At 43.5% G+C, this 23979-nt stretch overlaps 1 protein-coding gene and 1 long non-coding RNA gene across 6 annotated transcripts in view; one reads left to right on the top strand and one right to left on the bottom strand.

The window, feature by feature from the left end:
• Positions 1-23979, top strand: part of Chfr (checkpoint with forkhead and ring finger domains) — a 34907-nt gene that overhangs the window by 7881 nt on the left and 3047 nt on the right. For 3 of the 5 annotated variants that reach the window (XR_007210490.1, XM_048343218.1, XM_048343221.1), the window contains exons 4-14: positions 1279-1335; positions 1448-1633; positions 4168-4335; positions 7915-8074; positions 9123-9277; positions 9402-9564; positions 12637-12785; positions 15706-15825; positions 17436-17519; positions 18263-18333; positions 21327-21414. Coding sequence is in view for 4 of the 5 variants with exons in the window: in XM_048343218.1 (XP_048199175.1) it covers positions 1279-1335; positions 1448-1633; positions 4168-4335; positions 7915-8074; positions 9123-9277; positions 9402-9564; positions 12637-12785; positions 15706-15825; positions 17436-17519; positions 18263-18333; positions 21327-21414 (1401 nt within the window). In the remaining variant the exon portion in view is untranslated. The remainder of the gene's footprint in view (positions 1-1278; positions 1336-1447; positions 1634-4167; positions 4336-7914; positions 8075-9122; positions 9278-9401; positions 9565-12636; positions 12786-15705; positions 15826-17435; positions 17520-18262; positions 18334-21326; positions 21415-23979) is intronic. The other 2 variants (XM_048343220.1, XM_048343219.1) reach the window with 2 other exon arrangements.
• LOC125349249 lies at positions 7791-23772 on the bottom strand. The gene is made up of 3 exons (XR_007210491.1): positions 23613-23772; positions 13031-13034; positions 7791-7810 (listed from the first exon to the last, which is right to left on the bottom strand). It is a non-coding gene; the product is annotated as an uncharacterized LOC125349249 (long non-coding RNA).

Raw genomic sequence — 23979 nt, 5'->3', positions numbered from 1 at the left:
ATACCTGAGCTTCCTCTGCTTAAGCCTTGCACTCTACCACTTGAGCCAGGGACAGTGCTCAGGCCCTGACTCCAAGCCCCATGACTGGCAAAAAAAAAAAAAAAAAAGTCATTACTGGGTATCAGTGGATCATGGTCTATGATCCTAGCTACTTAAGAAGTCAAGATTTGGCTGGGGATATGGCCTAGTGGCAAGAGTGCCTGCCTCAGATACACGAGGCCCTAGGTTCGATTCCCCAGCACCACATATACAGAAAACGGCCAGAAGCGGTGCTGTGGCTCAAGCGGCAGAGTGCTAGCCTTGAGCGGGAAGAAGCCAGGGACAGTGCTCAGGCCCTGAGTCCAAGGCCCAGGACTGGCAAAAAGAAAAAAAAAAAAAAAAGAAGTCAAGATTTGAGGGTCATGGTTCAAAGCCATCCTGGGCAAGAAAATCAGCGAGAGTCTTAACTCTAACCACCAGTTTTAACCACCAAAAAGCCTGAAATGGAGCTATAACTCAAAGTGGTAGTGTGCTAGCCTTGAGCATAAAAGCTCAGGGAAGGTGCCCAGACTGTGAGTTCAAGCCCCAGAATGGGTCACTTATGTTTGAATCTCTTAAATCAGTAGATGTTGTTAATAGATACAAAGTGAAGATAATCAACAGATGGGCTATGATATGGCTGGAAAGAGAATAAGAATGAAGTATTGCCTCTGTGTGTGTGTGTGTGTGTGTGTGCGTGCGTGCATGTGTGTGCACACGTATGTGTGTGCATGTGTGCTAGTCCTGGAGCTGGAACTCCGACCCTAGGCATTGTCCTTGAGCTTTTACCGCTCAAGGCTAGTGCCCTACAACTTAATCCACAGCTCTACTTTTGGATTTTTTGGTACTTATTTGGAGAGGAGTCTCACTGAGCTGGTGCTGGTGGCTCACACCTGTAATCCTAGCTACTCAGGAGGCTGAGATCTGAGGATCACAGTTTAAAGCCAGCTCAGGCAGGAAAGTCTGTAAGACTCTTTTATCTCCAATAAACTACTCAGAAAAAGCCTGAAGTGGCACCTTATGGCTCAAGTGGTAGAGTGCTAGCCTTGAGCAAAAAACTCAGGGACAGAGCTCAGGCTCAGAGTTCATGCCCCAGGACCAACAAAAAAAAAGTCTCACAGACTTTCCTGCCTAGGCTGGCTTTGAACCATGCTCCTCAGATCTCAGCCTCCTGAATAGCTAGGATTATAGGCATGAGTCACCAGCACTTAAGATAGTGCTTTTCTATATGACTACCCTTTTTCTTTAATTTCCTTTTAGATGTGGCATACCTCTATGAATCTTTAAATGAGCAAAGCATTACTCAAGAATCTTTTGGTAAGTGAGCTTGTAACAATGACAATGTGAAGGGCTGTTGAATACAAGGAACAACCTTCAGACCCCTGCAGTATTTTACTGAGCTCCTTTTGTGTTCCTTCTGTGCTTGCAGAAGCCAATAAAGAAAATGTGTTCCATGTGACCAAAGATACCTCAGCTCCGGGTTTGGGTGATGACTCCCAGGTAATACCGTTGTTGCCTGCCGCTCAGGCCTGCACAGAGGAACCACAGCCATCGACGTCAACCTCAGACCTCTTTCCCATGGCCTCTACCTCTTCCACAGAGCTGACTTCCACAGGTAAAGAGCATTCCTCCACCTCTAGTGTGATGGAGGTAACAATTGCAGTGATACACTTTTGTTCCTTAATCCTTATCTGTGTTGTCACAGAGACAGAAGCACCACTACAGAAGGTTATCATTAGTAAGAGTTCTGTAGTAGTAAATAGTAACTTGTTCCATCCCCCAAATGGTTAAGATTAAGGGCCATGGTTTATATAAACTATAAAAATGTAATTCACATACAATAAATATCCAGTTAATGTGTACACATCAATGTCGTTTAGTACATTTATATGTTATCCAACTATCACCACTAATTCCAGAATGTTCTGTCATCTAAAAGGAACTCTACATATTTGTATTTATTTGCCTTTCCTAGACATTTTATTTGCATGGAATCATATCGTGTGTAGTCTTTTGTGACTTATTTTTTTTACTTGACATACAGATTTCAAAGTTTGCCTCATGTAGGATATTGTTTAAACCACTTTACATGCCCTTGTCCTCACTGGTTAGGCTCTTTTTTCCCTTTTTCCATGGTCACTGGGAAAATTCAGGCCATGTCAGTGTGATGGGATGCTAATGTTTCCTTATAGGTATTATATACGTAAATATTCCCTGAGTTAGAGTACATTACTTGTACTTTTGAGTTTACTTTCTCAACTGTTCCCCTACTATGTTTTTTATTCCTCCTATGTTTTTTCTTTCAGATTATCTTCAAAATTAGCCTTTCAAGTTAAAAATTTATTTTAGCATGTTAATTTAGGAGACCTGATATTTTTATAATATGAAAATGATATTTTTCCCTCTTAAGCATATTGATATTCTGCATTGAGAGCTGGAGGCTTAGTGGGAGAGTGCTTACCTCATATTCTTGAGCTCTGCATACATACCTTTGATTCCCAGAAACAAACATACATGCACACACATCTTCTTGAGATTTTTCAGTGAATTTTATGACTTTTTTCACCAGGTTTTGAGGTAACTTATTTCTAGAATGCTTGCTTGGTTTTCTGTTCTTATAGTATATAGTAATCTGTAGGTTTTGTGTAGAGATTCTATTAAATATCAGTTAAGATGAGTTGGGGTATAAGAGAAAAACTAGTTCCTGTAAGAAGACTAGAAACATACAACCAGAGCAAGCTTAGTTTATGATGCTACAGGGCCTTTCTGTCCATCTTTTTTTCTTTTGGTGCTGGTCCTAGACGTGAGCTCAGAGCCTTGGTTGGCACTGTCCCTGAGCTTTTTGGCTCAAGGCTTGTGCTCTACCTTGTGAGCTAGTTTCACTTCTATCTCTTTTGGTTATGAATTGAAGATAAGCAGTTTGTGGATTTCCTAGTACTTAAGGTTACAGGAATGAGCCACCAGTGCCCCGCTTTGTTTTTTTTTTGTTTTTTTGTTTTTTTTTTTTTTTTGGCCAGTCCTGGGCCTTGGACTCAGGGCCTGAGCACTGTCCCTGGCTTCTTCCCGCTCAAGGCTAGCACTCTGCCACTTGAGCCACAGCGCCACTTCTGGCCGTTTTCTGTATATGTGGTGCTGGGGAATCGAACCTAGAGCCTCGTGTATCCGAGGCAGGCAGTGCCCCGCTTTGTCCATCATTTTATGTCTCTAAGTATTTCTAGAAGGATTTGGGGAAGAAGAGGCAGGGAGTATAACTGTATAAAATTCCATTGTCAAAATATACCACAAAGCAGAGTGCTGGTGGCTCATACCTGTAATCCTAGTTATTTAGGAGGCTGAGATCTGAGGATTGAAGTTCATAGCCAACACAGGCAGCAAAGTCCATGAGACTTTAACAACTTGAAAACCACAAGTAGAGCTATGGCTCAAAGTTGGTAGAGCACTAGTCTTGAGTAAAAGAACTTAGCAACAGCACCCAGACCCTGAGTTCAAGCCCCTTGATCACCACCACCAACAACAAAAAACCCCGAAAATTTCCTGGGTACTGGTGGCACATACCTGTAATCCTAACTACTCAGAAGACTGAGATCTGAGGATCGTAGTTTGAAGCCAGCCCAGGCAGGAAAAGTCCAAGAGACTCATCTCCAGTTACCTACCAAAAAGCTAGAAATAGTTGTGACTCAAAATGGTAGAACACTAGCCTTGAGCAAAAGAGCTCAGGGATAGCAGCCAACTGCCCTGAATTTAAGTTCTAGTACTAGCACTAAAAAAAAGAGATTTTTTTTTTTATCATTTATTGATTGATTGATTGATTGATTGCCAGTCCTGGGGCTTGGACTCAGGGCCTGAGCACTGTGCCTGGCTTCTTTTTGCTCAAGGCTAGCACTCTGCCACTTGAGCCACAGCGCCACTTCTGGCGGTTTTCTGTATATGTGGTGCTGGGGAATTGAACCCAGGGCTTCATGCATATAGGGCAAGCACTCTTGCCACTAGGCCATATCCCCAGCTAAGAGAATTTTTTTTTAATCCATTCATCTGTCTGTCCCATGTGCCATTCTTACGCTATGATGTGTAGGATTTCTAACTCACTTGGTTTAAATTAGTGACACTTGGCTGTATATTCTCTCCTTTCTTGTTTGTCACATCTCACAGGATCTGGGGATGTAGGTATCTCCCCCAAAGTATATGGCCCAGCTTTGGCCAGTGATGAACTCTCCAACCTTGTTCCAGCTCTCCCGAACAGAGAGGGACCACCTTTTCCTTTGTTGGAACCCCAGGACCAGGACAATTTGGAGCCTGTTAAAAAGAAGATAAAAGGAGGTTAGAATCTTGCCACTTTGCATTCTTTGGCCTGTTGTAGTATTTTAATACTTTCTGAGTGCCTATTAGATGTGAAATAGTGTGATAAGTCCTGGTTATGAGCTATAATTTAATTCCTGTGATAGAGCCTGTCAGAGAAGTGCCATTACTATCATCTTAGTTCTGGAGATAAGAAACACATAGAATGTGCTATGCCCTGCTGTGCTGTGCTGTGCCATACTATAGTGATTGTTTTCCTCAGTAGAGCCCCAGTTTTTGTTATAGGTTTATGCCCTATAACAGCTCACATTTTCTGAATGAAAGTATGAGCTTCCTCTTTCCTGTTTGCATTAATTCAAATGGAACTGCCTTTTTTGTTGCTGTTTTTCAGTGTGTATGTGTGTGTGCATGTGTGCATATATGCATTTGCATGACAGTACTGAGACTTGAAAGCAGAGCCTTGCATTTTCCTTTAGCTTTTTTTGCTCAAGGCGGGCTCTCACCACCCAAGCTACACCTCTACTTCCAGCTTTTTTGCTGATTAATTTGAGTTAAGAGTCTGATGGGCTTTTTTGCTGGGATTGACTTTGATCAGATCTCAGCCTCCTGAGCAGGTAGAATTACAGGCATGAGCCACCAATGCCTGGCTTAGAACTGTGTTTACTACCAGACTGTACTCATGGTCTAGAAATTGCATTCGAAATTGCAAAATTGATGTCAAAAGTTTTCTGTCTTAATGTGGCAGTAATTTTTTTAAAATGTTATCTTTAAGTGATAGTTTGAACCTTCACATTGGAGATGAGTGAAAGAGAAAAATCCTTGTTTGGTTGGTTATTTTTTGTGCTGGTACAGGGGCTTGAATTTAGGATTTTAGGGTCTCATTCAGCATTTTTGCTCATGGCTGTGGTTCTACCACTAAAGCCATACCTCCAGTGTGGCATAGTGCTGATTAATTGGGGAATAGAGACTCTCAGACTTCTGCCAGGGCTGGCTTTGAACCTCGATCCTCCAGGTATCAACATTCTAATTAGCAAAGATTACAGGGATGAACCCTTGGCACCTGGCTCAAAATCTATACTTTAAAAGCTAAAGTTTGGAACTGGGAATGTGGTTTAGTGGTAGAGTGCTTGCCTAGCATGCATGAAGCCCTGGGTTCGATTTCTCAGTACCACATACACAGAAAAAGCTGGAAGTGATGCTGTGGTTCAAGTGGTAGAGTGCTAACCTTGAGCCCAGAGAGGCTCAAAGACAGAGCCCAGCCCCTAAGTTCAAGCCCCAGGACTGGAAAAATAAATAAATAAATAAATAAAAGCTAAAGCTTAGTGGTTGGGGATATCCTGGGATTGATAACCAGCATCAAAACAACAAGAATAACAACAACTACTAAAACATAAAAGGCAAAAAAACATGGAAGTGACACTTGTTCTAAGTGATAGAGCGCTAGCCTTGAGCAAAAGAGCTCAGGGACAGTGCCCAGGCCCTGAGTTCAAACTCCATGACTGACAAAAAAATAAAAAGAAGAAGAGATAGTAAAAAATGTGTGGTGGTATGGTAATGTGGTGGTGTGGTGGTATGGTAGTGTGGTAATTGGTGGTGTAGTGTGGTGATGTGATGTGGTATGGTGGTATGGTTATGTGGTATGGTGGTGTGATAGTATGGTGTGGTGGAGTGCTAGTGTGACAGTATGGTGTGGTGGTGTGGTTATGCAGTAGTGTGGTAATGTGGTAGTGTAGTGATGGCCATGTGACAGCTACAACTCCAGTATGGGAGCATTGTGATCAAAGAGATCCAAGAAGGAACATCAGGGAAGGGAGGGCCTGGACTATCTGAACATTGCTGGAAAATTGGATTGGCTTGAGTAGGACATAGAAAGAATTCACAACAATTGCATTGAAAAAAACAAAACAAGGCTTAAAAATATGTGTGATGGTCCTGAGGCTCCAACCGAGGGCTGGGGTGTGGTCCCTTCATGTTATTGCAAAAAGCTAGCACTCTATCATCGAGCCACATCTCCACTTTCAGCTTCTTTTGGTTGCATTGGGGATCAGTCTTACAGACTTTCCTGCCAGTGCTGGCATCGAACTGCTATCCCTTAGATTTTCAGCCTCTTGAATAGCTAGGATTATAGGCATGAGCCACTGGCTAATCTCTCTTTTTTTGAGATGAGGTCTCACTGTGTTTCCCAGGCTGGCCTTGAATTCCTGAGCTCAAGTAATCCTGCTTCAGCCTCCCAAACAGTTGTGACTACAGGCTCACACTACTAGGCCAGGTGTGTCCATTATCTCTCTCTCTCTCTCTCTCTCCCTTTTTCTTGTCCATTGTAGAGCCTGAACTCAGTCAGGACCTGGGTACTGTCTCTCTTATCTCTTTTACTCAAGGCTAGCACTCTACCACTATGAGCCACAGCTCCACTTCTAGTTTTCTGATGGTTAATTGGTGATAAAAGTCTCATGGACTTTCCTGCCTGGGCTGGCTTTGAAACACAATTCTTAGCTCTCAGCCTCTTGAGTAGCTAGGGTTATATGTGTGAGCCACTAGTGCCCAGCTTGCCCATTATCTTTTATCCATTTATACTTTAATACTTTTTTTTTTAGGTCAGTGACTGTTCCTCTAAAATAGAACTTAAGCATAATAGAATCTAAAACATAAATTTGGGGGCTTTTTCAAAAAGACTTTATAGGCTTGGCACTGGTGGCTACTCAAGAAGCTGAGATCTAAGAACACAGCTTGAAGACAAACTTGAGCAGGAAAGTCTCTGAGTTAAGTCTCATATCCAGTTAACCAGCACAAAGTTGGAAATTGAGCTGTGGCTCAAGTGCTAGAGAGCCTTGAGTGAAAAAGCACACAGGCTCTGAGTTCAAGCCCTGGCACCTATACGCACATACACAAAGTATAATAGGCCTTGTAAAGGGCTAGGGGTGGTAGCTAACATTGATAACCTCACCTATACGACAGTCAGGAAGATTGCAATTTGTGGCCATCTGGGCAAAAAGTTAGCATAGGCTAAAGGCAGAACTGAAATGGTTGAGCTCATGCCTAGCAAGCATGAAGCTCTAGTACTGCAAAATAAAACCAAGCGAAAAACAAATAAGCTGGGTATGATGGTACACAACTATAATCCTATATATATATATGAAGTATAGGTGAAGCATCTTAGTTCAAGGACAGTTCAGCTAAAAGTCATGAGGACCAATCTGAAAAGATAAAAGCAAAGGGGGCTAAGGCTCAAGTGACACTAAGTGTATACCCCAGTATCTCCAAAATAATTTTTAAAGTGTTTATAAGTGTAAACAAATGTCAACAGCTATATATTCTCTGCTTCTGGTGAAAAGTAGAATCCTGAGTATTTTCAGTGTCTACCAGTTAAAGTATTTTTAGAAAAAAAACTGGGCTGGGAAGGTGGCTTAGTGGTAGAGTGCATGCATACTGTGCATGAAGCGCTTTGTTTGATTTCTCAGTACCACATAAACAGAAGTTCAGGGACAGAGCCCCAGCCCTGAGCTCAAGCCCCAGAACTGGCAAAAAAAAACAAAAAACAAAAAGCCCTGTATTGGTTTCCTCCTTGGTTGTGACAGTCAGAACTTACCTCTTTTCTTACAGATGGGGAGCTCGAATTGAACCTTCAATTATTGGTTGCAGATCAGTGTAGAAAACCGGAAACCATCCATGAGGATATCAGAATTGGCTCTGTGAAGCCTGACAAGATGGAGGAGACACTAACCTGCATCATCTGCCAAGACCTGCTGCATGACTGTGTGAGGTATGCTTCCTCACACCCCAGGCTCACTTGGCTCCTGGGAGTACTGGGTACTGGTGACCCTTGATTGTCATGGACCAACTGTGTCAAGGTGTCTCTGAGGGAAGACAATAGGCGATTGAGGAAAACACATATACCTTAGGGAAAGCTAGGACTAGATGGACTGTCAGCGCTCAGAAATCTGAGGGACTGAAGACAGCCCAGGTTCTGGTTTAGCGTATTTATTGATACATAGTTTTTTCATAAGGAAGGGAAGGGACAGAACAAGATCCTAATAACAAGTTGCATTCAGCAGGTGTTGGTAGCTTTGGCAATACAGGAAACAGGAGGCCTATGGTTAGAGATAGCTGAGCTCAATGTCTAGCTTAAAGGTTAAGATGAGAGAAACATCCTCTTTCTATGTCTTATGGCCAATCAGCTATTGCCTCTTCAGGCCATGGACATGGGTGCCAGACTCAGGACTGTTGACCCAAGAGCTCATGTCTCTGCCCATGCATAGATGTGATAAGGCTTATGTCTCTGGCTCCCAACACTCGATGAGTGAGAGGAGGAGACCAAGCGTAAATAGCCTTTTGATAAGCCTTGGTTTTGACTAGCCTAGGTAATAGGTATCCTAGCAAATCCATTTACCTTGCAGACAGATCAGATGAACTATATCAACTTTTATATAGTTCTTAGTTAAAGAAACAGTATTTACCATAGATTAAGTACCCCAGGGGTGGCTTTTTCTTTGCTTTTGGATGGAAATTTAGGAGGGAGAACCAACTCAACTTTCATTTCCAAACCACTTAGTACTCTTATTTGTGTTCCTGAAGTCATGATCTGCTTTCCTCTGGCCTTCCTAAAAACAGGTACTGTGTGACTTTTTATCATCCCAGACCGACCTGGAGTATTTTTAGGTTGGATGATGGATGGCCTCAAAGTGGGTCCAGTGGCTTGAATGCAACTTGCCCTTCTCCCTGGGTGTGCCTGCTGCCAACCTTTTCCAAGGGCTCACAGTGGCAAATCTTTGGAGGATTCTGTCTGGAGATGTGTTCCTCTTTTCTTCCAGTTTGCAGCCCTGCATGCACACATTCTGTGCAGCTTGCTACTCTGGCTGGATGGAACGCTCATCTCTGTGCCCCACTTGTCGCTGTCCAGTGGAACGAATCTGTAAAAACCACATCCTGAACAACCTCGTGGAAGCTTACCTTATCCAGCACCCAGGCAAGTGATCAGACGCCCTAGATCTTTTTTCTTCAGGGGCTGTGGCCCCTGTGTCTCCCTGTGTGTTGCATTTGAATATTCCTTAGGTGCTGCCTTTGAATGACCGTTTGTCCTTTGCATTTAGATAAGAGTCGCAGTGAAGAAGATATGAGAAGTATGGACGCTAGGAATAAAATCACTCAAGACATGCTTCAGCCCAAAGTCAGGAGGTCTTTCTCTGATGAAGAAGGAAGTTCAGAAGACCTGCTAGAGCTGTCGGATGTTGACAGTGAATCCTCAGACATTAGGTAAGTCATAGGGCTGGCTCAGAGTGGGACATCAACCCTGTGCTTAAGTTTTCTGTGGGCTATACAGAGTGGAGCCTTAACAGTGAAGTTTTCCTTTCCTTTTCTTTTCCCTTTCTTCCTACCTCACCCTTCCCTTCCTCTCCTCATCCTTTGTCTCCTTTCTTTCCTGTCTTTTGTACTCTCCTCTGACCCTTTGCTTTTCCCCATGTCTTCCCTTCTCTTCTGCCATTTTTGGATCAAATCTAGGTCTTATGCTCATGAGACAAATACTCTGCTACTGTGCTGCACTCCCAGCTCAAGTGTTAACATTTTAGTGTATCCATCTTGTCATTTGTATGTATATTCATATATACATGCTTTCAACAGAACAGAATGTAGCCTTGTGCCTATAATCTCAGTATGCAGAAGGCTAAAGTATGAGAATCATGACTTTAAGGCCAGCCTGTGCTATATAGTGAAACACTGTCTCAAAATCAAATGAAAACCGGGTTGGGAATGTGGCCTAGTGGTAGAGTGCTTGCCTAGCATGCATGAAGCCCTGGGTTCCATTCCTTAGCACCACATATACAGAAAAAGCTGGAAGTAGCACTGTGGCTCAAGTAGTAGAGAGCTAGCCTTGAGCAAAAAGAAGCCACAGACAGTGCTCAGGCCCTGAGTTCAAGCCCCAAGGCTGGCAAAACAACAACAACAACAACAAAAGCCCGAAAACCAGGGCTGGGAATATGGCTTAGTGGCAAGAGTGCTAGCCTCATATACATGAAGCCCTGGGTTCGATTTCCCAGCACCACATATATAGAAAACAGCCAGAGGTGGCACTGTGGCTCAAGTGGCAGAGTGCTAGCCTTGAGCAAAAAGAAGCCAGGGACAGCATTCAAGCCCTGAGTTCAAGCCCCAGGACTGGCAAAAAAAAAACCCGAAAACCAACAAAGGCAAAATGGAATTATATCCTAATAAATGTTTCATATTGTACATGGGCTTCTGAAATAGTCCCAACATTTTGAATTTGGGAACAGTCCTGCAGGGCATTTGTAGACTATGTGTTATGTGTATGGACCCAATTTCCTATCAAGATAGGTAAATAGAAGTGAAACTGGCACATAGGAAAGTATGACTAAGAATTAAACCTCTGTGGACTTTCTCTAGACTTTTCTTAGGGGGAAGGACAGGGAGCACCAGGACTTGAACTCAGGGCCTCACACTAGCATGGCTAGTTGTTGCCATGTTTTCAATCTAGCTTTTTGCTTTATCTGAAGTTTCACACACTTTTTTGCCCAGCCTGGCTTTGAAGCACAATCCTCAGATCTCAGTCTCCAGAATAGCTAGAACTACAGCTATGAGCAATTGTCAACACAGTCTTGCTGGACTTTAGGTGTGTGTGTTACCCAGTCAGCCATCAGAAAGGTCACCTTGATGACTCTGTGAAGTACACACGAGGGATTCTCATCATGGGTAGTTGTGTCCTTTGCATTTATATTTTTTCCTTACAGATGAGATTGTACATCTCTTTACCATGTTTTCTCTTTCTGTGGTGAAGTCTTATCTTTCCTTGGTTCCTGTCACTGATGTCAGGTTTAGATGTTTTCTAACTGAGATGAGAGTCTCATTTACTTTTCCTGTGGGTTCTTTTTTGGCCCAAGACCAGGGCAGGACTGGAACTTGGTCCCTGATGATTTCACTTATTGGCTGGTGTTTTACCAACCACACCTCCAACGCCCAATTCCTTTTTGTTGTTGTTGGTTGTGGGGCTTGAACTCTGGGCCTGGGCTGAGCTCTTCAGCTCAAGGCTAGTGCTCTACCACTTGAGCCACAGCACCACTTCCAATTTTCTGGTGGTTAATTGGAGATAAGGGTCTCGCGGACTTTTTTGCCTGGGCTGGCTTTGAACCATGATCCTCAGATCTCAGTCTCCTGAGTGGTTGGGATTATAGTCATGAGCCACTGGCCCCTGGCCCCAGAGTCTTTCTTTTTTATTTTTTTATTTTTATTTATTTTTATTTTTTGGCCAGTCCTGGGCCATGAACTCAGGGCCTGAGCACTGTCCCTGGCTTCTTTTTGCTCAAGGCTAGCACTCCACCACTTGAGCCACAGCGCCACTTCTGGCCGTTTTCTATATATGTGGTGCTGGGGAATTGAACCCAGGGCTTCATGTATACAAGGCAAGCACTCTTGCCACTAGGTCATATTCCCAGCCCCCCCGAGTCTTTCTTTACAATCTTTTTTTTCTAGTAGTTTCTTAAAAAATACAGGTCAATTATTTTTAGGGAATGAAGATGAGTAATACAGAGTTCCTACTGGCTAGTTGGGCTTTTGCCTGGGTAAAGAATATCTCTCAACTGTTGTATATTGTGCTCTGTTTTGTTTGTTTGTTTTTTGGCCAGTCCTGGGCTTTGAACTCAGGTCCAGAGCACTGTCCCTGGCTTCTTTTTGCTCAAGGCTGGCACTCTACCACTTGAGCCACAGCGCCACTTATGGCCGTTTTCTATATATGTGATACTGAGGAATCGAACCCAGGGCTTCATGTATACAAGGCAAGCACTCTTGCCACTAGGCTATTCCTAGCCCCCTGTGCTCTGGTTTTAACAAGAAGAGGACCCACATGTACTAGATGATCCAGCAGCATCTTTCATGTAGTTTTCTTGTTTGATCCTAGTTTTCTCTCAGTTTTGGAGCTTGTGAGCCCATGTCTTACCAAGTAGAGACTGAGTGGCCTCAGGTGAGTGTCGTGAATCATGTGAAGTGAGGAATGGACCAGGGAAGTGGCTGAGCACTGACTGAGCTGCCAATTGTTTGCCAAGCATGTGTGGCAAGTGTGGTCTGCCCCGCAGACTCTGTTTTCAGTGGTTCTGGGTGGTGTCCTTTCCAACAGTGGGAACTAGGGAGGTAAGGAAGGCCTGCTCTTCCCCTTCACATGCACCAGTATGGCAGAGAAGCTGAGCAGCAGTAGAGCTGCAGTATGAAGGCTCAATGACCAAAAACAGGAGACAGTTGTTGGGATATTTTTGACTCAGAGAAGCAGAACTTCTGGGGCTTGCTCTTCCATGGCTTTAGTTTTGCTGTTTGCTCTTCCTACAGTCAGCCATATATTGTGTGCAGACAGTGTCCTGAATACAGAAGACAAGCTGTGCAGCCCCTTCCCTGCCCAGCACTGGATAGTGACCTGAGGTCCCCTCAAGACCTTGGAGGTGACATACCATCAACTTCTTCTACCACCTTCCCAACAGGTGAGACAGCAGGTCCAACCCTGAGTCATTACATTGTGTTGGTTCCTTACTGCAATTGTTCTGGTGTGCTGTTTTCTCTGATTCCTCTGTTACCTTTCTTATCTACCAGTCCCCTGCTTCATTGTGGTCCCCCTTCATCTTCTGTCCTCTTGTTTGCAATAATCAGGATCAGTCCAGTTCAGGTGTTGCTTACCTATAGTCCCAGCTCTAAGCAGGCCGAGGCAGGAGGATCAAGACCCCGAGACCAGCCTGGGCTACTTAGGGAGATATTTTCTCAAAATAAAAAAAAAGATAATTAGTACTGGTAAGAAATCAGGTAAATAACCATTTGTTGAGTCTTCCCCTACTGAACACACTTGTAAGTAGTCCTAACTTTAACACTGGGTCCTTGCCCAACCCCACTCTTTCACAGCTCATGTCATCCAGTGAAGTAAAAAAAAAAAAAAAAATCAGCATGATGATCATATATATCTGTTTCTCAAATAAGAGACTGTCTTTTTTCCAGCACACTGTTCTGAGTTCCCAAAAGCTGCCTCAAGATTCCAGAGAGTTGGGTTGGGGATATGGCAAAAGTGCTTGCCTCTTATACATGAAGCCCTGGGTTCAATTCCCCAGCACCACATATACAGAAAATGGCCAGGAGTGGTGCTGTGGCTCAAGCGGTAGAGTGCTAGCCTTGAGTAAAAAGAAGCCAGGGACAGTGCTCAGGCCCTGAGTCCAAGGCCCAGAACTGGCAAAAAAAAAAAAAAAAGGGAAAGATTCCAGAGAGTTGCCCTAAATATTATCCTATCAGTTGCCCTTTTCCAAGAGGTGGGCCCCCAGCTGCCATCAAGAAAACTGTGGAAGGAGCTGTGGATGTGGCTCAGTGGTTGAGTGCATGCTTGGTATGCACACAGCTCTAGTTTCCATCCCAGCACCAAAAAGAGAAAAAAGAAAAAGCTGGCCAAAGGTACATGTCATTTCAGTTCTCAACTCTATCCACCCTAGTTGTTGACAAATGAAAGGTGACTTTAGAGACACTGGCCTCTTAGCCACTAGTAGACCTGGACATATCACAATATTATTGCCTCAGGATTGTCACTCAATGCCACAGGACATTGGCATAGAACTCATGGACGGGACAGCAGGGATGAATATTTGGCCATTGTCAAGGGTTTGACTTTACTGTTGACCTTGCACAGTGGAGACCCACCAGCACTTCCCTTTGAGGCCATGAGACTACTGATTGGAATTGCACGTGTAGAATATGTGTTGCACACAGAAAGACCCTAGACCCCCTAGGTGTTTGGTGACCCTTAGCAGCTATATTGTGATGGTTGGCATGGTGGCTTCTGTGGTAGTTCCTGTGTGGACATTGAGTGTTCAGGGGATGTGCCATGTGGTCAGAGTTCTGGTGCTAGTAGGTCAGTCATTCCTGCCTGCCATACCTGGTATTTGTTAACTGGGAGGATAAAATTGGGCTGTTCTCTTGCCTCAGAAGAAACGATATATACAACTTGTTTTATTATTTTATAATACATGCTTTATGGGCCTATCTTTTTTTTGTAGGAAATAGTAGGATGCATTTGATTGATACTTGAAATCTTGCTACAACCACTGAACCAAAAGACAATGTTTTTGGTAGTATTGAGACTTGAACTCAGAACCTTGTACTTCCTAGAAAGGTGCTATATCACCAGCCATACCTCAAAACTGTTTTGCATGGTGGTGGTGGTGCTGGTGATATGTGTGTATGTGTGCTTAGCTTTTTTGCTCAAGGCTGTTGCTGTACCACCTAAGCCATATCTCCATACCTTCACTTCTGGCTTTTAATAGTTATTTGGAGATAGGAATCTCTTAGGTTTGTCCGCCCAGGCTGGCTTAGAACCATGATCCTCAAATCTCAGGCTCCTTAGTGGCTAGGATTACAGGTGTGAATCACCAGCACCCTGTTTACATTGATTATGTTTGAAATAGGGTCTTGCTTTTTTTTGCCCATACATGTGCCTAGGCCACAATTTTCCTATTGAAGCTGGTGCATGCCAACATGCCTAGTTATTGTAAGAAGTAGTCTTACCAATGTCCATCATTGGGAAGGTTAAAAAAAAGATGAAGGCTGGGAGGGGGTGGGTTGGGCAGAGGGAAGGGAGGAGAAAAATATAGAAGGTGGTAACAAGCATGACAAGAAATATACTCATGGGGCTGGGAATGTGGCCTAGTGGTAGAGTACTTGCCTTGCATGCGTGAAGCCCTGGGTTTGATTCCTGAGCACCATATACACAGAAAAGCTGGACGTGGTGCTGTGGCTCAAGTGGTAGAGTGCTAGCCTTGAGCACAGAGAAACCAGGGACAGTGCTCAGGCCCCAAGTTCAAGCCCCAGGACAGGCAAAAAAAAAAAAAAAGAAAGAAATGTCCTCACTACCTTAAGTATGTAACTGTAACCCCTCTGTACATCATTTTAACAATTTTTTTGCATTTTTTTAAGAAATGCAAGAAAATAAAGAAGGGGTCTCACATGCATTCCTCAGACTGGCCTCAAACTGAAATCTTCTTCATCTCAGTGTCATAAACAGGCTTTCAGGCATGTACCCCTGGAAGCCAGCCCAAAAGACAATATTTGGTTATATTTTTATTTCATTTTATGCTGTTTTATTTTATAGGGCTGGAATAGAGCCCAGATCCTTGCATATTTTGAGCAAGAGATGTACTGCCAAGCTACACACCTAGTCCCCAGTTTTTGGCTACTTGTCTACTTGTGAACTCCATTACTTTCAATGGCAGAATATCACTTGCCAATTTAGACTGGTCTAGATTCCTTCTTGTCCCATCTTAGGACCCAGCTCTCTTCCTGTGTACTTCCCACCTCCTTTTTAAAATGTGCATCTCTTGTTTGCTGCCCTTCCACTTGGTGTCCTGATGTGCTCTGGCATGTATTCTTCAGCAGCCCAGGATTATGTGTGCCCTCTGCAAGGAAGCCATGCCATATGCACCTGCTGCTTCCAGCCCATGCCAGACCGGAGAGCTGAGCGCGAGCAGAACCCCCATGTTGCCCCTCAGCACTGTGAGTAAGCCTGTACATCTGCTATGTGTCCTCCTACAGGACTTTACTGTATTTCCCCCAAGACTCAGGCTTCAAATGATACTGACTTTGTGTGGAATGTAAAACAAGGATATAATACCTTTTCTTCCCCACCTGCATAATCAGTTAATCCCATATGACCATGTTAAACAGTCTATCTTTTCTCACTAATTGGAAGTATGGCTCCATATAGACCAAGCTTCCATATGTGGATAATTGTCCTTCTGGGTTCTGTATCTATATCCATCCCCAAATCTATACCATAGTTGCTGTACAATGTCTTACTTATAAATCTAAGAGATGAAGTATGTTTTTATAGTTCTCATTAAAACAGCTGTTAGGGTTGGGGATATAGCTCAACAGTAGAGCACTTGCCTAGCATTTATGAGTCTCTGGATGTAAATCCAGCATTTCTTAAATTTATAAATACAGCAGTACTTACTTAATGGCTGCTTAGATTTACTTCCAACTGAAATGTCTGTTTAAGTATACTACCTTTTTTAAAAAAAAATGCTTCCAAAAGCCAGACACTAGTGGCACTTCTCAGGAGGCTGAGATCTGAGTATTGTGGTTCAAAGCCCTCTCAGGCAGAAAGGTTCCCATGAGACTCTTATCTCCAATTAACCACTGAAAAAGAGAAATGGCACTGTGGCTCAAAGTGGTAGAGCACTAGCCTTGAGCAAAATAGCTTAGGGACAACACCCAGGCCCTGAGTTCAAGCCCCATGACTGACCAAGAAAAAGCTTCCAAATATGAGTGTTCCATATGCATTAAGTTCAAGCCCAGGACTGGCTATTAAATGAACAGAAGTGTAAACTGGTAATTGTATGAGTGGGTCCTCACTGTATATAAGCCTTTATTCTAGATATCAAGGTATTAGCACATGGCCACAGTATAACTCTTCACTGCAATAACATAAAGCACTACTCAAGCACAAAAGCTCAGAGTTTGTAGCCAGGCCCTGAGTCCGAGCCCCAGGACTAGCACAAAAAAAAAAAAAAGCTGGGCACTGGTAGTCCACGCCTGTAATCCTAGCTACTCAGGAGGCTCACAGTTCAAAGCCAGCACAGGCACGAAAGTCCGTGAGACTCTATCTCCAATTAACTAGCCACCAGAAAATCGGAAGTGGCGCTGTGGCTCAAGTGGTAGAGTACTAGCCTTGAGCAGAAGAGCTCAGGGACAGCATCTAGGCCCAGAGTCCAAGCCTGTCAACTGGGGGGAAAAAGTCTACTAAGGCAGGTAAGGTAATAAGAAAATAGCAGAAAAGGGGTATGACTGCAGTTGCTGCAGTTGCTGCAAGAATGACACATTTTCAGACCTGGAAAGTAGCCTGTCAGGCTGTTTGGGTGCTGGAACAGATGTGACCAGTGAGTCCAGTCCTTTTTAAAATTACAACTGATAGTCATCACAATTCAGTCATCTTTACTGTTGCATATCCACTGAGATGTTGCCTCTGTGCCTTAATTCTGTGGGAACTCCTTGTGAAGAATGTTTTTGAGCAGTTGAGCTCCTGAATCTGGAGCTGAAAATTGTTACATGTGAGTCAAGGAGCAGCTCTGGGGCCCAACTGACCTACTGTCCTCTGTCCACAGGTACAGTGTGCCTGCAGCCCTTCTGTCACCTATACTGGGGTTGTAGCCGTAGTGGCTGTTTCGGCTGCCTTGCTCCCTTCTGTGGTAATGTCACTTCTTTAGCGCTCACTTGTTTTGACTTTTGTGTGTTTTCTTGGTGAACTTGAAGACAGGTAGTGGTGGTGTTGAATATATACTGCTATATGTGGGGAGGGGGAAGAAGTCACTGGTAGTTACCAAGTGATATACCTGGCTTTGCTTGCTGCACTGCAGAGGTTTGTTCCTTTGGAATTTTTAAATTCATTTTGCCTCAGAATACTTAAGGATAAAATAAATTTCCAATACAGGAAGGACTATTTAGGTATACCACATTTATAACATCAGTGGAGGCAGGAGGATCTAGAGTTCCAGGCCAGCCTGGGTTACATATTGAGTTCAAAGCTAGCCTGGCGTATATAGGAAGATTCTGACTGGCAAAAGAGGAAGAGAAGGGGGGAATGGAGAGGGAGGAGGAGAGGATGTGGATTTCCGTGTAACCTTTCCTTTCTGTATATAATCAAGGAAAATAAGGGCTGGAAATGTGGCTGAACGGTAGAGTGCTCAGCTAACATGTATGAAGCCCTGGGTTCGATTCCTCAGCTCCACATACACAGAAAAAGCCAAAGTAGGGCCATGGCTCAAGTGGTAGAGTGCCAGTCTTGAGCAGAAGAAGCTCAGGGACAGTGCCCAGGCTCTGAGTTCAAGCCCCAGGATTGACGGGGAAAACAAGGAAAATAGGATTGGTTATCCTACTAGACAAACAATACTTGGATATCAAACAGATTGATCTTTTCCCTCTCCTCTGGCAGAGCTCAACCTGGGGGACAAGTGTCTGGATGGAGTACTGAACAACAACAACTACGAGTCAGACATTCTGAAGGTACTACAGGTGCCACCTTCCAGCTCCCCTGGGTCCAAAGTTCATGCAGTGAAATTCATTACCAGAGTTTTGGGTCAAAAACTCCAGCTCCATCAGTCCCAGTAGGCTAGGCTTGGCTACCCCTTCCCACACCCCAATGAAAGAGACAAACAGTGGTGAAGTAGCAGAAGAAGGAGATTTAATTGGCGTGGCTGCATCAGGAAGAATCAAGTGGTTCAGTGACCCCAAGTTTTTTTAATCTTTGGGATACTGAAGAGAGCTTCTAGATCATAAGGGGAAGAGGCAGGAAGCACACATAGTTAATCAGTCTTGGTTAGACTGATCTGATTGATCATTATCGGGATTGGTTATACAGGACTTGAAACGATTAAAAAAAAAGCCGTTATTACCTATGGGGGACATCTGACTCTCTTTATAGATCAATCTTTTTGTTCCTAGAATCAAAGATGATTGCAGGTGAGAGGTTCAGGAAGAAAGGGTTAAAGGAAAAAAATGCAGCCAGAGAGGATCAGAATGGAATTATTTAGCACAGTGGCTGAGCACCTTCTTTCTGATTCCCACTGTTAAGTAATCACTCTATTTCTATGGGAGGTGAAAGGCTGAGGGTCATTTTCTTAAGTAACTACTTTCTGCTAATAAAGGGAGTAGTAGAAATCTCAAGATAGAAGACCTTGACAGGATCAAAAAACTTAATTTCCTGTGTATTCAGCCATGAGGGGGGCTAGGTATCAACAACTGTAGAGAGATACTCCTTGAGTGATTAACATATTTGTGCAGAATTAAGCAGACATATGACTCAGAGTTTTAAGACACAGGAGATAGATGTAAAATGAAGACAGGGAGCTGTGTCCTGGTGGCTCATGCCTATAATCCTACGTACTTGGGAGGCTAGGAATGGAAAGATTGCAATGTGAGACTGGTGTGGGCAGAAAAGATTGGGAGACACTTTCTCAAGCCATAGCCAAGTGTATAGTGTGATACATGCTTATCCTGGGTTTGTAGGAAGCTGACATCACAGAATCACCGTTCCAAGATAAATCCCAGGCAAGAAAAGCCCGTGAGACTATTTCTATGGAAAGAGGCTAGAAATTGTGGGATGTGCCTGTCATCCCAGCTAGAATGGAAAAGCTAAAAGAGGCAGATTGCTGGTCCAGGGCAGGCCCAGGCAAAAAGCAAGACTACTTTGATAATAACTAGCTAACAAAAGGGCTGAAGTTGTAGCTCATGGTGGAGTGCCTGCCTAGCAGACAGAAGGCCCTGAGTTGAAACTTACTACTGAAAAAGAAATTGCCTATATGGCCTGTTTTTTTTTTTTCCTGTTTTTAATTTGTGGGCTCAAATGAGAAATCACTGCTTTTTAGAAAAAACAGTTTCTAGGTATTTATTACAAAGGTAATTATAAAGATACTGACTTCCCTCTTACCTTGGGGGTTGAGTTGGATAAACTGAAGATATTCTTTCCTTTTTTTTTTGGTCAGTCATAAGCTTGAACTCTGGGCCTCAGCACTGTCCCAACCACTTGAGCCATAGCACCACTCCGGTTTTCTGGTGGTTAACTGAAGATAAGTGTCTCATGGACTTTCCTGCCCTGGCTGGCTTTGAACACATCTCAGCCTCCTGAGTAGCTAGGATTACAGGTGTGAGCCACCAGTGCCCGGCTACTTTTTCCTTTTTAGCCCCTGGCATTTTGTTGAAAACCATGAGGTATCTCTACAACTTTTATAGTTAGTGTCAGAATTCTTAGCATTTTCTGACCAGTATAGTAGTTCATTCTCTGTATTCCATTTATCCATAGTTGTTTTTTTTCCATATTCTAAAAATAAGTATTTCCTTTTTGCTTGTCACACCACGAATCCAAATCTATAGGAAATGCTTCCTGAAAGAGAAGGTTTCCCGTAAATGTTGGCCCCTTTCTTTGGCACCTTTCTTTTCTGAGCATTTTCCTTCCCATGTGTGAGGAAGCTACTGACTCAGCTCTTGAATTGCAACATACATATTGTGCTCTTCTGCCCTACTGCTGAGAGCTTTCTCTCCCTCCTGTCCAGCACCACTGACAGCATACATTGTGGGGCCTTCAGTTTGCCTAGACATACCACCAGGCATGCTTGCCTCAACAGTACACCTTACTTTTATGTTTACGGTAATACTTTCTTTTTTTTTTTTTTTTTTTTTTGCCAGTGCTGGGGCTTGGGACTCAGGGCCTGAGCACTGTCCCTGGCTTCTTTTTGCTCAAGGCTAGCACTCTACCACTTGAGCCACAGTGCCCCTTCTGGATTTTTCTATGTATGTGGTGCTGAGAAATTGAACCCAGAGCTTCATGTATACAAGGCAAGCACGCTACCACTAGGCCATATTCCCAGCCCCAATGGTAACACTTTTTTTTGGTACTCTGCACAAAAAGAGCTAACAGCACTGTATTTCTGAAGGACAGAGGAGATGTCATGTCCTCAGCTTTTCTTGTTATAGGGCTGTGGGGTTCCAGCAAGGTTTGGTGTCTCATCTGTGCTTGTTTATAACTGCCTTCACAGTATTTTTGAGAGAATGGTGACACACAGAGGACAGTGCTCAATATGAAGGCTAAGAGAAAGCGCCACTTCCTTCTGTGCAAATGTTATTGGGGGCTGGAAGCTGGTTGCTCATGCCTGTAATTCTAGCTACTCAGGAGGCTGAGATTTGAGGATCACAATTCAAAGCCAGTTGGCAGTAAAGTTTTTGGGACTCTTTTTTATCTCCCATTAACCAGAAAACTGGAAATGGTGCTGTGGCTCAGAGTGGTAGAATGCTAGCCTTGAGTGAAAAAGTTCATTCAGGAATAGCTCCCAGGCCCTGAGTTCAAGCCCCACAATGGACAAAAAAGAATGTTGATTGGAGTGGCTGTGCTCTGGCTTCAGACACCTTCTTGGCCTTTGGTGAATTAATTTCCTCGCTTGTCATTTTAGTTTTTCTCCATCTAAACTAATATTTCTCATTGCCCTTTTTATTTCCCATGATAGAATTACCTTGTGACCAGGGGTCTGACTTGGAAAAACATGCTGACAGAGTGTCTCATGGCTCTTCAGCGTGGAGTGTTTCTACTGTCTGGTAAGTTGCATTTCACTGACTTTGGTTTGTTTGCTTTTTTACAACAGATACGAATTTCTAAGGCTGTTTTGCCTCCTACATAGCAGGGAAAGTCTGACCTCTATCTTTTCCAGAGATCTTGATACTGTGTGTGTGTGTGTGTGTGTGTGTGTGTGTGTGTGTGTGTATGTGTGCATGTGCACACCAGTTCTGGGGCTTAAACTCAGGATCTGGGGCTATCCCTGGGCTTTTGTTCTCAAGGCTAGAACTCTACCAATTGAGCTACACACACCTCCACTTCTGGCTTTTTGATGGTTATTTAGAGATAAAAGTATCATGGACATATCTGCCCAGGCTGGCTTTGAAATGTGATCCTCAGATCTTAGCGTCCTGAATAGGATTACAGGTATAAACCACTACCACAGGGCTGCCTCTTAATTTACTATGTGTGTGTTAAATGAATATAAACATGCAGAACATATTAATGTACCTTCTCTCCCCATTGGGAGAAGCGAGAGACATGGGTTGGGTAGACTTTACCACTAGTTGGCATGAAATCCAGGGATGATTGTCTCCACATTCTAGATTTTCTGACACTTGGTGCATCATTACTTGGGAGAGTTGTACCTTCTCCTAATAGAGCACATAGTACCTGTGCAGTGCCACTAATGGAAACTGCAGAAATATTAACAAGCCATTTTTTTCTAAGACATAAGTTATTATGAGAGAAAGACTTGAGAGGATTGACCTCTTAAGTCAAAATCCCTTATAGCTGTTTCTGTCTTGAGGACATGCTCTAGTGAGTACCTTGTCTGTCAGTGTTCAGCATGACTACCACTTGCATCAGTTGCTTGGAATGACTTTTGCTTTACATTGGATTCTTAATTTTTCAAGAATGATAATGGCCCACAAAGAAAATGAGTGATCTCAGGATATGCAAAGGATAAAGTAAGTCACTGGAAAGTCCCTCATATAAAAACACACAAGTGATTGGTAGTGTAGCTCAATAACAGAGTTCTTGCATCCATTTGTGATGCTCTGGGTTCTCCAGCACTGCAACAACATAAATGGATACTTAAAAATAAAAACACTAAGCCAGGCACTGGTGGCTCACACCTGTAATCCTAGCTACTCAGGAGGCTGAGATCTGAGGATTGCTGTTCAAAGCCAGCTTGGGCAGGAAAGTCCATGATTTTCTTATATTCAATTAACCACCACATAGCTGGAAGCCAAACTGTGGCTCAAAGTTATAGAACAGTAGCCTTGAGCAGAGACAGCGCCTAGGCCGAGTTCAAGCCCCAGGACTGGTACACACACACACACACACACACACACACGCACGCACGCACGCACGCACGTCCAAGAGGGCCAAATGTGGTGATACATTATAATCCCAACTGGTTGCAAGGTAGTTATAGGAGGATTCCAGTTTGAGTACATTCTAGGCAAAAGTTAGGGGCTAGTAACTTCTATCTATAATCTTAGCTGAGATCTGAGGACCATGGTTGAAAGCCAGCCCCACAGGAAAATCTCTGAGACTCTTATCTCCAATTAACCAACAAAAAGATGGATGTGGAAGTGTGGCTCAAGTGGTATAGCTCCAGTCTTGAGTGAAAAAGCTGAGGAATAGCCCCCAGACTTTGAGTTCAAGTCCCAGTCCTGGCAAATACACATGCCAAATGTGGTGTTGCACCTCATTGGAAGGCAGAGGGAGAAAAAGATCATGATCTGGGTAAAAGTGCTAGGAGAAAAATGAAAGCAAAAAGACCTGATGTGGCTCAAGCAATAGAACACTTTCCTAGCAGGTAAGAAGCCCCGAGTTTGAGCTGTACTTGTTCGCCCCGATTCCCACCAAAAAAACAAAACAAAACAAAAGTTTGTTCTGGTCCTCAGGCTTGAACTCAGGGAATGGGCATTGTCCCTGGGTCTTTTTTGCTCAAGCACTCTACTACTTGAGCCACAACTCCACTTCTGGCCTTTTGGTGGTTAATTGGAGATAAAAGTCTCATGGATAGCTGAGCACCAGTGACTCACACTTGTAATCCTACTTGTAATAGCTACTCAGGAGGCTGAGATCTGAGGATCACACAGTTCAAAGCCGGCTTGGGCAAGAAAGTCTGAGAGACTTATCTCCAATTAACCACCAGAAAACTGGAAGTGGTGCTGTGGCTCAAAGTGATAGAGCTCTAGCCTTGAGCTGAAGAGCTCAGTGACAGTACCCAGGCCTAGAGTTCAAGCCCCATGACCGACGCCCCCCCCCCCCCAAAAAAAAAAAAAGGAATCTTATGGACTTTCCTGCCTAGGCTGGCTTTGAGCCACAATCTCCAGATATTAGCTAGGGATTCCAGGCTGAGCCACCATTGCCTGGCTCTTCCTAACATTTTTATGGAGTTTTTAGTTTAAACATTTTTTAATCCATGTGGGATTACTTTGCTAATAGAAGATAAATTGGTTTTGCTGCTGCTTTTCAAATGTATAGTGCATCATCTCTACCTCATTTATGGATCGATGTTAACTTCCCATATTTTAAAGTACTGTATCTATTCTGCTATTTAGAAAATGACATCTACTGTGTTATTTGAGCCT

Source organism: Perognathus longimembris, chromosome 3 (assembly GCF_023159225.1).
Source record: "Perognathus longimembris pacificus isolate PPM17 chromosome 3, ASM2315922v1, whole genome shotgun sequence".
Lineage (NCBI taxonomy): Eukaryota > Metazoa > Chordata > Mammalia > Rodentia > Heteromyidae > Perognathus > Perognathus longimembris.
Note: the sequence above shows the minus strand (reverse complement) of the source record. Positions and strands in the feature narration are given on the sequence as shown.